The 12,476-nt window shown below is 40.0% G+C and overlaps 1 protein-coding gene and 1 long non-coding RNA gene across 2 annotated transcripts in view; both read left to right on the top strand.

The window, feature by feature from the left end:
• The window catches only part of LOC309635829, a 501,182-nt gene that overhangs the window by 1,411 nt on the left and 487,295 nt on the right, over positions 1 to 12,476 (top strand). The window lies entirely within an intron of this gene.
• Positions 11,910 to 12,476, top strand: part of ARID5B (AT-rich interaction domain 5B) — a 188,136-nt gene continuing 187,569 nt past the window's right edge. The window contains exon 1 of the mRNA XM_082407414.1: positions 11,910 to 12,065. Coding sequence (XP_082263540.1) covers positions 12,045 to 12,065 — 21 coding nt within the window. The 5' untranslated portion in view covers positions 11,910 to 12,044. The remainder of the gene's footprint in view (positions 12,066 to 12,476) is intronic.

Genomic DNA, 12,476 nt, shown 5'->3' with positions numbered 1-12,476 from the left:
GAGCTTTGCCTTACGTAAGTCACCCAACACCACTTCCCATCTCTGGGTCTCAGCCTCCTCCTATGTAAAACAAGGGTGCTCTCCTAAAAGATGCCTTCCAGAACAAACATGTCATGACTCCATTTAAGGGCCTATATATTGACTCAAAGAATGTACTTTCCTGAAACAAAGTACTTTATGACAACAGAAATCACCGCCTCCACAATTACTGTTATTGAAAAACAGCTCAAGAGGTCCACACAGATTTTTAGCCAGACACAGAAAACAACTCAGGGCTCCTCACTTCCATACCTTGACAAGCCAGGTACACTCAAAATGGGTACTGCTTCCAAAAATAAAAACATGGGTCCTAACTTAGGGAAGGGGGGTTTAAAAGATCAGCTTACCTGACAAACATAACTTTACAAACATAACTTTTCAATACTTCCAAGGAAAAATTTCAAAGCTGATTTTAATGCCATCTTTCCTGTGATGTCTTCCCAAATGGCTGCACTTCCTGCCCTCTCTCCATGGTACCACGGTCCTTAGTGGCTGGACCCGTGATTCTCATCTCTGGTTGCACATTAGAATTCCTTGTTTGGGGGAAGGGGGTAAAAAATTCATATGACCTATGTACTTACCCTCAGAGGTTTTGATTTAATTAACCTGGGGGTGTGATCCCAGTGTCGTATCTTAAAAACTCCCCAGACGAGCATCGTGTGCAGCCAAAGTTGACTGCCAGTGTAGATGAACTGGGGTACATAATTCATCGAGATGCTGAAAAACTTACAGAATGTCTTCTTATATATATATTTTATCTCATTCTTCTAAAATTCTTTATAATTTATATTTTGAGTATATTAGTATATATTAGTACATTTGTAACAGCTTAGTGCAGAGGTAAATATATATTTTATCAACAAATATACACATATCTGGTGTGCATTCTAAAACAAGGGTTTTCTGATAGAAGTACATCTTCCAGAAGTTTGAATCTAAATAATTCATTGGGTAAGTAGCCATTTCTACGAAGTAGACATTTCTTTAATTATAGTCTTTGTGGTCTGTTGTTAGCTAATTTTATGTTGTTATCTGCCTTTCATCTGTGCATTTTGTCTTGTCTCTGAAAGTAGACTGTAAATGCCTTTAAGGCAAAGATTCTGATTCGTGCTTTTTACTGTCCTTCATATTTCTTGGCGTGGTGTATGACCCGTGGCTGTTCAACTCTGGGCAAACCTTAGTTTCCTCACTTAAAAAAGACTGATAATAATAGTACCTTCATAGCATTATTATGAGGATTACATTTGAGATAATTCATACATAGTTCCTAACATATGTTGCTCAGTGAATGGGAGCTGTTTTATTACTTGTTTGTTGAATTGAATTCTTACATCCCATACATATGGAATGCCAGGTACCATGCTAGAAAATGAGAAAAAAAATGTATAAGACATGGTTTCCCCTTTGAGCAACTCATAGTCTAACAACAGGAAAAAAAACCCCAGACGTTTAAATGCTCAATAATAAGGATACAAAATAGATGCTAAGATCGGCATATTATAAAATTCTATGAGAATATAGCTAAGGGAGCAATTAATTTTTCCTAGTGCCTTGAAGCATGAATAGGAGTTTTCCTGTGGACAAGGAAGAGGCATATGCTTGAAAGAAGAGCACAAGCAAATGCATAGAGCACTTGTTCTCAAAGTGTAGTCTGGGGATCCATGGGAATCCCTGAGACCACTTCAGGTGGTTAAAATAACAATCATAATACTAAGACATGGTTTGCTTTTTCCACTCGCATACTGTCACAAAAGTATAGTGGCATTTTCCAGAAGCTACATGACTTGTGATATTCAACAGATTAAATGTAAAAGCAGCTATGAGAATCCAGCTGTCTTCTATTAAAGAGATTTATGAAAATGTAAAACAATGCCCTCTCTTTTCACTAAGTTATAGTTACTTTTTAAATACACGTATGTCAACATGTAATGTGTTTATTATCATTATTTTTAAATGAGTTAATGAATATTTTAAATATTTCAATTATAATTTCTAATGTGGTAAATATATACATGTATATATTTATATTTATATATTTATATAAAACCACCATAAACAAAAGCTCTTTGAGGGCCTCAGCAATCTTTAAAAGTGAAAAGGGTCCTCAGACCACTAGCATAAAGGCATAAAGTTGCGTGGCGTGTTCAAGGAATAGATGAATAAATGAAGACGTGCAGTTAGCTGCCTCCAGTTCTTTTTGGAGTAGAGTGTAAATTATAAATATATACATCACACATTCATACACAACGAATATGATTACCATATCCTCTCAGCCCATGAATAACAGATAAAATATGCTAAAAGGCTGAAAGATTTAACCTGAATCTATTGGTGATTTTTGGAAAGGAGGAGGGAGCAGATTTAGTTAATCCAGTGAAAGTCATCGCATATAAATTTGCAAAATATTCCCTGGGCTGAGGTCATGTGTTTAATTTTAGCAAGTAGGGTGAATATATTTGGGTAGGTATTTATACTAAGCAGTGGACTGAACTGGAGATAGGTTTGACAGTGGAAACAGTGATACAATCTTTATTATTTTCAATGCAAAAAAAATGAACTATTAATGTGATGTTCTGGTTGAGAATTTAAACTCTCAAAAAATCTGGAAATTCAAAGTCATGGTACCCATAGCAACCATAACTCTGCCCCCTTGCATGCCCAGTGTGGAGTATTTTGTATTGCAGTACATGCTGTGAAATCTATGCCTAAATGTGCTATATAACAGAGTTACAGTTGCTGTGGGAACTGTAACTTTGAATTGCCTGCCTTTTGTGTCATTAAACTTTCAGCTGAAGTATTGCATTAAAGGAATTTTTTTTTCCTCCACTGCATTTCCTCATTTAAAAAAAAAAAATTGATTGGGTGTTTTTTTTTTTAAAGGATGTAAATGATGTTAGACTCAAAAGGAAGGATAATGCATTCTTGTTTCCCAGATATATGCACTGATATAACATTAGTGAATTACCACATTTACATATTTCAACCTGCAGTAACAAGTCATAAAATAATCCTCGATTAACATAGAACCTTTAATCCTGAAGGGTCCCATCACACACATAGACACACAGTAACCGAACCACATTGGACAAGAAAACTCAATAAATATTTAACAGCGCCCAACAAAATTATACAGTGCTTTAGGACAAGCAGTCAGGAAGAAAGGTACTGTCATCCATGGGTGGAACGCAAACTGAGGAGTGGGAAATCTCATGCTCCATTCCTACTTTTTTGATGGCATTGGCTCTGTCTTTGACCTTGAGTCAGCGACTTGAATCCCTCACAACTCTGGGTATTCCATTTTCTCTGTTTACTGAGGAAGTATTTCTAGGACCAATGACAAGAAAAGACTTCAAAATGTCATTTGGTTGTGTATACTACTGCCAGCCAAGGCACATACCTACATATTGTAGAACAGGCAATTACAACTACAAACTTCTACTACAAAAGGCAAGATAGTAAATATTTTAGGCTTTGAGGGCCATACGGTCTCTGTCGTAACTACTCAACTCTGCTGTTTTAGTGTGGTAGATGCCATAGACAATACATAAATGAATGAGCATGGCTGAGTTCCAACAAAATTTATTTATGGACACTGAAATTTGAATTTCATATAATTTTTATTTGTCACAAAATATTATTTTTCTAGTGATTATTTTCAACCATTTAAAAATATAAAACACATTCTTAGCTCGTGGGTTGTACAAAAACAGGTAGTAGGCTGCAGTTTGCCAGCCCCTGCTCTAGAAGTTTGAGTTGCATGTCAGGCTGAAGGCTACCTGTAGACAGAGGTGTGCTTCTAAATATTTAACTAGCTCCCCAACCCAAAAGAGGTATGTCTGTGTTAGTTTTTATATATCTAGATCTAGATGTAGATACAGATATGTACATATGGTATACATATATGATTTAGATATATATGATTTAGATATATATATAGGTGTATAAGTTCGTTACACATTTTGCTGATACACAGCAAGTGTAGCACAAATGTACAAATAATAATAAAATATGCCACACTCTTCACTGTAAATTCCATAGAGCCAATCTATTCTCAGAGAATGCTTTTGTTAACTATTTGCTGAACTCTTGTATCCATAGCTAACCTATAATTGCATTAGCAAACGAGTGTAGTTCCAACCTGAATATTGTTTGAAATTTTCATTTAAATTGAGGAGTAAAATAAAAGTGAGAAAACAAAGATGTATCCAAAAATTTCACTCGTTCACCAATGACATGAGCAACTTCTTTGCTGAATTATATAGCTTTCAAAAATTTCCTCAATTTTTTTGTGCTGTTCACAATATTATTGGCTACAGACTTGACATACTTTTTTTTTTTAAGTGATTTTAAGCCTCGTTGTTAAACAATGAGTTCTTTTTTTTTTTAATTTTTATTTCGTTTATTTATTTTTGGCTGTGTTGGGTCCTCGTTGCTGCACGCGGGCTTTCTCTAGTTGTGGCGAGCGGGGGCTACTCTTCGTTGCGGTGCATGGGCTTCTCACTGCGGTAGCTTCTCTTATTGCGGAGCACGGGCTCTAGGCACGCGGGCTTCAGTAGTTGTGGCACGCGGCCTCAGTAGTTGTGGCTCGCGGGCTCTAGAGCTCAGGCTCAGTAGTTGTGGCGCATGGGCTTTGTTGCTCCACGGCATGTGGGATCTTCCCGGACCAGGGATCGAACCCATGCCCCCTGCCTTTGCAGGCAGATTCTTATCTACTGGGCCACCAGGGAAGCCCTTGACACACGTTTAAGTTTAATCCATGTATTAGTCAGGGCTCTTCAAAGAAACAGAACCAATAGGAGATATATGTATCATAGTTTGATATATATATATATCATAGTTTGTGGAGGCTGAGAAGCCCCAAGATCTGTAGTCAGCAAGCTGGAGACCCAGGAGAACTGACCTTTAGTTGCAGTGTGAGTCCAAAGGCCCAAGAACTAGGACAGGCAATGGTGTAAGTTCCAGTCCAAAAATCGGCAGGCTTGAGGCCCAGGAAGAGTCAGTGTTTCAGTCCAAGTCCAAAGGCTGGAAAAGACCCATGCCCCAGCTCAATTAATCAGACAGGAGTTCTCTCTTACTCAGACTTTTTTGTTCTATTCAGGCCTTCAACTGATTGGATGAGGCCCACCCACGTGGGGTTGGGGGCGATCTGCTTTACTCAGTCTACTTATTCAAATGTTTATCTCATCCAAAAGCATCCTCACAGACATACCTAGGATAATGTTTGACCAAATATCTGGGTACCCCATGACCCAGTCAAGTTGACCGATAAAATTAATCATCACAATCTACAATATTTACATTTTCTCCATTCCTTTCTTAACTCTAAACAATCAACAATACAATAAATCAAGCCCTGATTGGTAATGTTTGCTGAGTTCCATGCTCTAAATACTCCCACCACGGCCAATTTCAAGCTACCAACATAATGCCAATGGGCATGGATTGGGAAGAGAGATGGTAACATACTGTGATATAGTATTGCAATCATCACAATACAAAAGGTATAATTAACCTCAAGAGTATAGATAATAGTAAAATGTAGTAAAATAATTAGAAAGTGATGAGTTTTCAGTATGTACTACCTTTGTTTTTAATACAATGTATTGTGAATTTATATAATTTATTTTTTATTGAAGTATAGTTGATATAAGTATATATACAATATATACATACAATTTAATATTTAATAATAGACATGTTTAATAGCCAGCTTGCAAAATTCCTGAAAATGCAACAATTAGCTGTGGTGAGTCCAAAACAGGTGGTTCCAGCACACCCTGAGAACGGCATTGTGTAAACTTTGTTTGAGGCTCCTCTGGTCCCTTACCATCTTTGTGAAAATCCTGCCCAGTTTCATTTTGGCCACAGCTTACTGAAGATGAGAACAGAAACAATCTCACTATTCTTCTTGGTATTACTTTTCCTCTGAAGTACTCAGATCTCTTTACACCCTTAGTGAATTACTACGTTTACATATTTCAACCTGAAATAACAAGTCATAAAATAATCAGTCTGTGGCCATGGCAAAATGTAGGTGGAGACAGCCCAGGGACTTGCTGGTGCTTCCATGGGTTTGGCTGATGGCCTAGCACAGGGGGCTGCCACTACACAGATGACCAGTCTGGATCATTTTGCCACAATTATCTGAGAAATTCTGACAGAGCCGGAATTAGGATTTGAGTCCTACAGACAATTATAGCCATGGACAGGGAGACACAGAAAATCAGTGAAGAGTGGCCCCTTGACTTGCAGTTTAGTGATTTACCTACCATGCCCACTCTGCTTTTAATGCTTGTCAAGTATTTTTAAGTTGTAAATCACTAAATACAAGGCATCATTAACGTCCATTTGAAACTGCACAGAGAAATTTTTAGTAGGTGGTATTTGAGTCCCCCAGTGGAGCCCATACCCCATGTCTGTACACTTTCTTGTCTTCTTTTTTAAAAATCAGGTATGGCAAGATGTTTTAATAACCTCAGATGGCTGGGACCTCTGTTTTTGGTATGATCTAAGATTGCTGTTCCCAGCAATGCCTTTAATACCATGCTGGGGGTCAACTTAATCAAATTCTTTATTAGTATGTGGATCACAAATGAGTCTGAAGAACAAGGAGCCTATAAGTCACCACCACCCTCTCCCCTAGGATGTGGCCACCTGAGATGGAATGGTGTGGCATTTCGGTTAGAGGGACAAGGTCACAATTTAGTCAAAAGTCATACATACTCCACTGCAGTGCATGCAATTTTAAAAAGAAGAGAAAAACGAAGCTTAGTTATTTCTAAACTAAATAACCCAGAAATGTCAAGGGCACTTGAAGGCAATGAATTGTTAAAATTAAGGGGTGTTTGGGTATATATGTGATTGGGGTGAGGGAGTGGGACTTGGCTTTGATTTACAAACAAATCAGAAAAAAATAGACTCAGCATTTCTATTGTAACTGGAAATGGCTTGGGCAAATTTAATCCAACTTCCCTGAAAATACTTGATTAGTCTCCCAACGCGGAGGCAAATCAAGATAAGATAGGAAGTCTCCGTCTGTACTAAGGGCAGAGGACCTTGGGGCTTCCAGTGCCCACAAAGGGCATCACATGACCCCTCCAGGGGCAGGGTGGGAGGGGGCGGGGTTTGGAGGGGGGAGGGGGGGGTCCCTTTCTCCGAGTTCCCCGCTTCTCTCTTGGCTCTGCCTTCAAGTCCATGAGAAATCTGTCCCAAGCTACCAGCCTTTACTGCCTGGAACTGAGTTAAGAGGCTCAGTGTGTCTCCCCACCACAGCCCAGGAGACAGGAGACAAATAGGAGGCCCAAATTTAAGATGTAGCTCAACCTTTGACCACTAGAGGTCTCCTGGAAAGCAATGACCCGTATAACCCTATTTACCCTCCTTCAAACCCATAGACTTGTTGAGCTCAGACTCCGCGAGTCTGCTCTGCTGGAGGCCGCCTTATTAATAACGCCACCCACTCCCAGCGCTCGCGATGGCGCCAGGCTTGGAAGGGGGGAGGGGACTAGGCAGTGGCTGACCCTCGGACAGTGCTGGCTTTTCAATCCACGAATCAGTCCGCAGACTCTCTGGCTACCCCCCCCTCGAACCCCACTTATTGACCAAGCAAGACGGGAGAGAGCCTCTAACTCGAGGTCCCCAGGTGGGCAGCGCGGAGTCTCCCGGACTTCTAACCAGCTATGGACTAGCCAGGGGACCAACGTGTAGAATCACTTAGCAGGTCCACCAGCAGGCCAGGACGCCGCCCCCCCGCCCGCTCCCCCAGCTTCGCCCCACTCGTTTCTCCTGCCCCCTTTCACCTTCCCCCTTTGCCTCCCGATCGCCAAAGTGGCCTGGGTTTAACCGGTGGAAGGAGATTAGGGGACCATTCACCGTCCCTGTTCTGACCCATGCGATATTTTCTGGAAAAATATAGCGGCTTCTACGTGGGAAAGGAAAGAAAAAGAAAAAAAAAAAAAAAACAAACGTGGTCGGGGGAGCAAGGAAGGAAACAGCCAGGTTGAATTCCCAGTCTTTATCAAGCAATTCGCTCACCAGTGAAAGCAAGCTGCAGTGGCAGATTCGAGCCACATGCGGTAGTGTGTAGCAATTAGTAGATAAAATGCTGACTAAAGTGCTAAAACATGAAGTATTATTATAGCCAAGGTCAAAAATGTTTCATTTGTCTTTTACAATTTGGGGGAGGGGGAGGCCCAGAGGTGCGCAGAGAGGGTTGAATTTTTGAAATGGTCGCCTTCTTTCTTCAACTGTACTTTAAAAAATTTTTTTTTAAATGATCTTGTTTATTATAGTCCAAGCTGCCTAATTATGTCACTGCTAGGTTTTGCAACTAACTTAATCCTCCTGATCTTTCTTTATTCACAGACACTGAAAAATGTGTCTACTGCTTCCCACTCCCTTGAGGGGTGAAAATGATTTTTAATTTTTTAACCTTTTAAGTAAACCAAATAACTTAAAACAGAAGTTGGGTTTTGGCTTAGCAAAGCAGCCGGAATATAGATGTGTGGGTATAGGTTCCTGTGTTGCAGTATAAGAAAGAGCCCAGAAATAATGTGTGATATAAACATATACTGCTTTTTCCCCACTCTTCTTTTATACACTGTGAGTCCCAGCTACAAGCTTTTTTTTATAGATAAAGCACTTGTTTTCCTGATTCTAACTGTCCAGAATGGATTGTCTTCTTACAACATTCAATCTGTTTATGAGTATTTACATTAGCCCAAGGACCCTGCACTGCAGGAGTTTGCCTCTATTCCCCTGGGTGTCGGGTGTCTCAAGTCTTACATCTGCTCTGTGATTGATGGAACCTTGAATCCACGTTATTACTCTCTTACAAGCAGAAATCAAACAGGCTATTAACTACATTACTTCAAAGAACTGTTTCAATACAATCTCCTTATCTTAATTGAAACTTTCTTTGTATGGATATTTGCTACAGAGATAATTTACAGGTGCCTATCAAGCATCATATTAAAGAAGTAAAGTAGAGGGGGGTTTTGGGGGGTTGTTTTTTGTTTTTGTTTTGTTTGTAAACACACACCATTGTGACCTATAATTTTAAAGTCATTCACAGGATTGGACCTGAGGTTTGATTTACTGGATTTTATTAGGTTCACGGGGGTGCTAGCGCTGCTCCTATAAAAAGAGCGGGAAGATGCCCCTGTGATTCAGTTTTGACATCTGACTGTAAGACTGCAGATATTCAAAAATATTCAGACCTAGATCCCTGCAATTGTTAACATCTCAAAAACCTTATCCGGAGTTTTCCAGAAGACAGAGAGATCAGGCAGCATGCAGCCTATTTCAGCACCTAACCTTGAACAGACATAGAAACAGGGTTTCTAATTAGGTGAAGTTCCTTACAGACCCTTGAAGACTTATAGCAACAAAACCAGCAGAAGTTGCTTACATGCTATAAAGAGCTGTGTATTTTTAAAAAGAGAGATTTAATATACAATCGAGGGATACCCTCAGGCATTCTGTTGAGGTTTCCTGCATAAATGCTGCTGCATTGGTCATACAGGAAACTGACTCACAGTCGATCTCAAATATGATCTTGTCAAAATACTGCAACTCAAGTTTTTTAATATAGTATTTCTTGAACTGAATGTATATATTTACACGAACAGGACAGAGACTAACTGCAGCCTTAGGCGTCTCTCATGTATTTTTTAAAAAATTATGTAAAATGCCCTTCAGTCAAGTCCATTCATATGTAAAAAAATGAACAAAATGGGTTATTCTAATCAAACGTCTGCAGTATGCATCATAAACTTAAAAAGAGACAGAAAGCACCAGAGAGCTGTAATTTCTCTTTGTAACCCATGCTTATAAAATAGAAAGATCAGATGAAATTTCAAGGAAGATAATTAAAGAGTGATGTGCAAGTCATAATTGGCTAATGCAAAAGATGGGAGACTGTGAATTGTTACATTGTCCTCCATGGTGCAGAGTTGTGATATTACTTTAAATTATTAAAATAGTTTTCGACATCTTTCAGAATACCGGCTCTTTGGCATGGGCTTTTATTACTTATTGTAATTGGAGGATCTGCCATTTTCTTTCGTTTATCTCTGTGTGTATAGAAACGAGCTAGGTCTTGCCTTTTATTACTTCCCCATGTTCTGAATCAAAAATGTGGTTTAGATAATGTTAAGTGTCCTAATTCTTACTGCAGTGGACGCAGACGTTTTGAAAAGGCATAAAAATACACACAGAGGGTCTTTCCACCTCAAGTCACTGAATATGAGGCATTTGTGCTCTGCCGGGTGTATTAACTTCAGCCATGTGAATATAATTTTCATTAAAGTAATCCTGTTTCAACTAGATGCTGTGACTAGAGGTGAAACGTTGCGAAAGCGTTAAAAATAGCTTACTAGTAATTTCAACATCCTGTAATTTTATCACAGATCAAGTTTCAACTGTCATACTATACAGACCTTATTCCCCATATAGTACATGTTTACTTTTTTAGCATGCCAGACCCACTTTGGAAAGATTGGTGCCAATATAATAAAATCGGAGGGGGGGGTGGTGGTGGGTGTAACACTGAAAGGAGTGGGAGGAGGGCGGGGAAGGGGATGGGGGAGCGTGGGGGAAGCGAGTACACCATTTTACATCCACACTGCGAAAATGCAATCTAGCCTGGCGGAGGACCGGCAGCTGGGTCGGAGCGAGCGAGGGCTTTGCAGTCTCTGCCTGTTCCTTGTTCTGTCGCTCTTAAGTTTCTCTGTGTTTGCATAATAGCCATGCATGCAAACCTCGCAATGCTCCAGGGCTCCAGAACAATAAATATACACATTTAAAGCCTTTATTGTCTTACGGTTCATACCCCCGGTTTTCAACAGCTTAATTTCTGGTTGTATTTAACTAGTTTGCAAATGGATTTTTTTCAGTTTCAAACTATTATTGAGGAAGCTCCTCTCCCTTTTTGGCGGGGGGAGGGGTTGGGGGTGGGGTAGTAGTCGGTATATTATTCCTGTAGCGCTGGGTTATATAAACACATTATCATTTGAGAGCGCCCTTGGCGTCCATCAGCATTGTAAACACGTACTAGTGTATATACTTCAAAATTAAAGAATGCACACGCAGAACCGGGAGCCTGAATTCATATTCCGAGCAGACTCGCTGCTCGCATTTATTGATTTATCGTGCATCGTTTATTGTTCCAGTCCCTAAATGCAGGCGCTGTCCGTTCAATATTGTTTGCAAAATCTTGAGATGTGTGTGCGCTGCTCACTTGTCTTTCTGTTCTTTTTTTTTTTTTTTTTGCTGAGTATTTTTTTTGCGAAGCGAACAAATGCATTAATATTTATATGTTTATATAATCGATAACCCACTTTTCCCTTCCATGTAAATAGGCATCAAAAGATAATTTAACAGATTAGTTCTCGAAAACATGGCAGTGAGGAAGCGTAATTTAACTATCAAACAAATCTACATGTCTAATAACAGCAAATCTGCTAAGGAGCATTAGAAAGAGGAGCAGCGCCCCGGAATCTCTGCAGGAAATGTTCTTTATATTAGACATATACAAGCAGGTCCTGTCAGATGCACAGCGGAGCTCGCTAGCTCTCGTCTCCTCCAAAAATCTCATCAAATGAAACCACTAGACAAGGGAGATTGGGAAGAGGTAGATCTCATCTTCACACACCTTTAGGGTAGAATTTATTTTTACAGACCTTCCTATATATTTTTTGCCTTGATCCATCCTCTTCCCGCCGAGATCGGACGGAGCCTTTCTGCCGATTATGAATTTGATCAACCCACGTTTGGAAGGAAACCCACACATTTTTGACAGGAGCTGAAAATTGAGTCGTCAGAGAAATATTAGGACACATTTTCAATCATTTTGGTGACGAAGGGGAGGCGAGAGCTTAGTTTTATATTGAGACATTACACCAGCTGAAGGCAGAGAATGTTTTTCCCTGCCAGGACCTGATGCAATCCATTCAAGCCAACAAGTTTGGAGAGAATGTTGAGTTCAATCAATTCAGAACGTCGAGATGGAGCCCAACTCACTCCAGGTATTTCGCTCTCCTCCGCTCCTCCGATCCCGGCACCCCCCGGCACCCCCCAGCCCCCCGGCTCACCCACACCTCTGCACCCACCCACACCCCCCACAAACTTTTCACCAAACTTTTACCCTCTGCATCCCCCCAAATCATTTTTATTGTTTAAAAAAATCCCTGCAGTGATCATACATACATAATGTAATTTTACCGCCTCAGATGGAGAGGTAGGGAGAGGTGGGGGGCCCGGAGTTTTTTTTTTTTTTTTTTTTTTTAAGGGAGGCAGAAAATTTGTGTGGGCTCTATTATTTTTTCCACCCAGCTTTATATCTGTTGGCTCTTCTGTATTAAGAGTGTGGATGTCTGTGTGTAAATGTGTCTGGGAATAGACGTTTGTGCTCTGATGGTTACATTATTTATTTGGTG

The sequence above is a fragment of the Balaenoptera borealis genome (assembly GCF_965194805.1).
Source record: "Balaenoptera borealis genome assembly, chromosome: 10".
Classification (NCBI taxonomy): Eukaryota; Metazoa; Chordata; class Mammalia; order Artiodactyla; family Balaenopteridae; genus Balaenoptera; species Balaenoptera borealis.
Note: the sequence above shows the minus strand (reverse complement) of the source record. Positions and strands in the feature narration are given on the sequence as shown.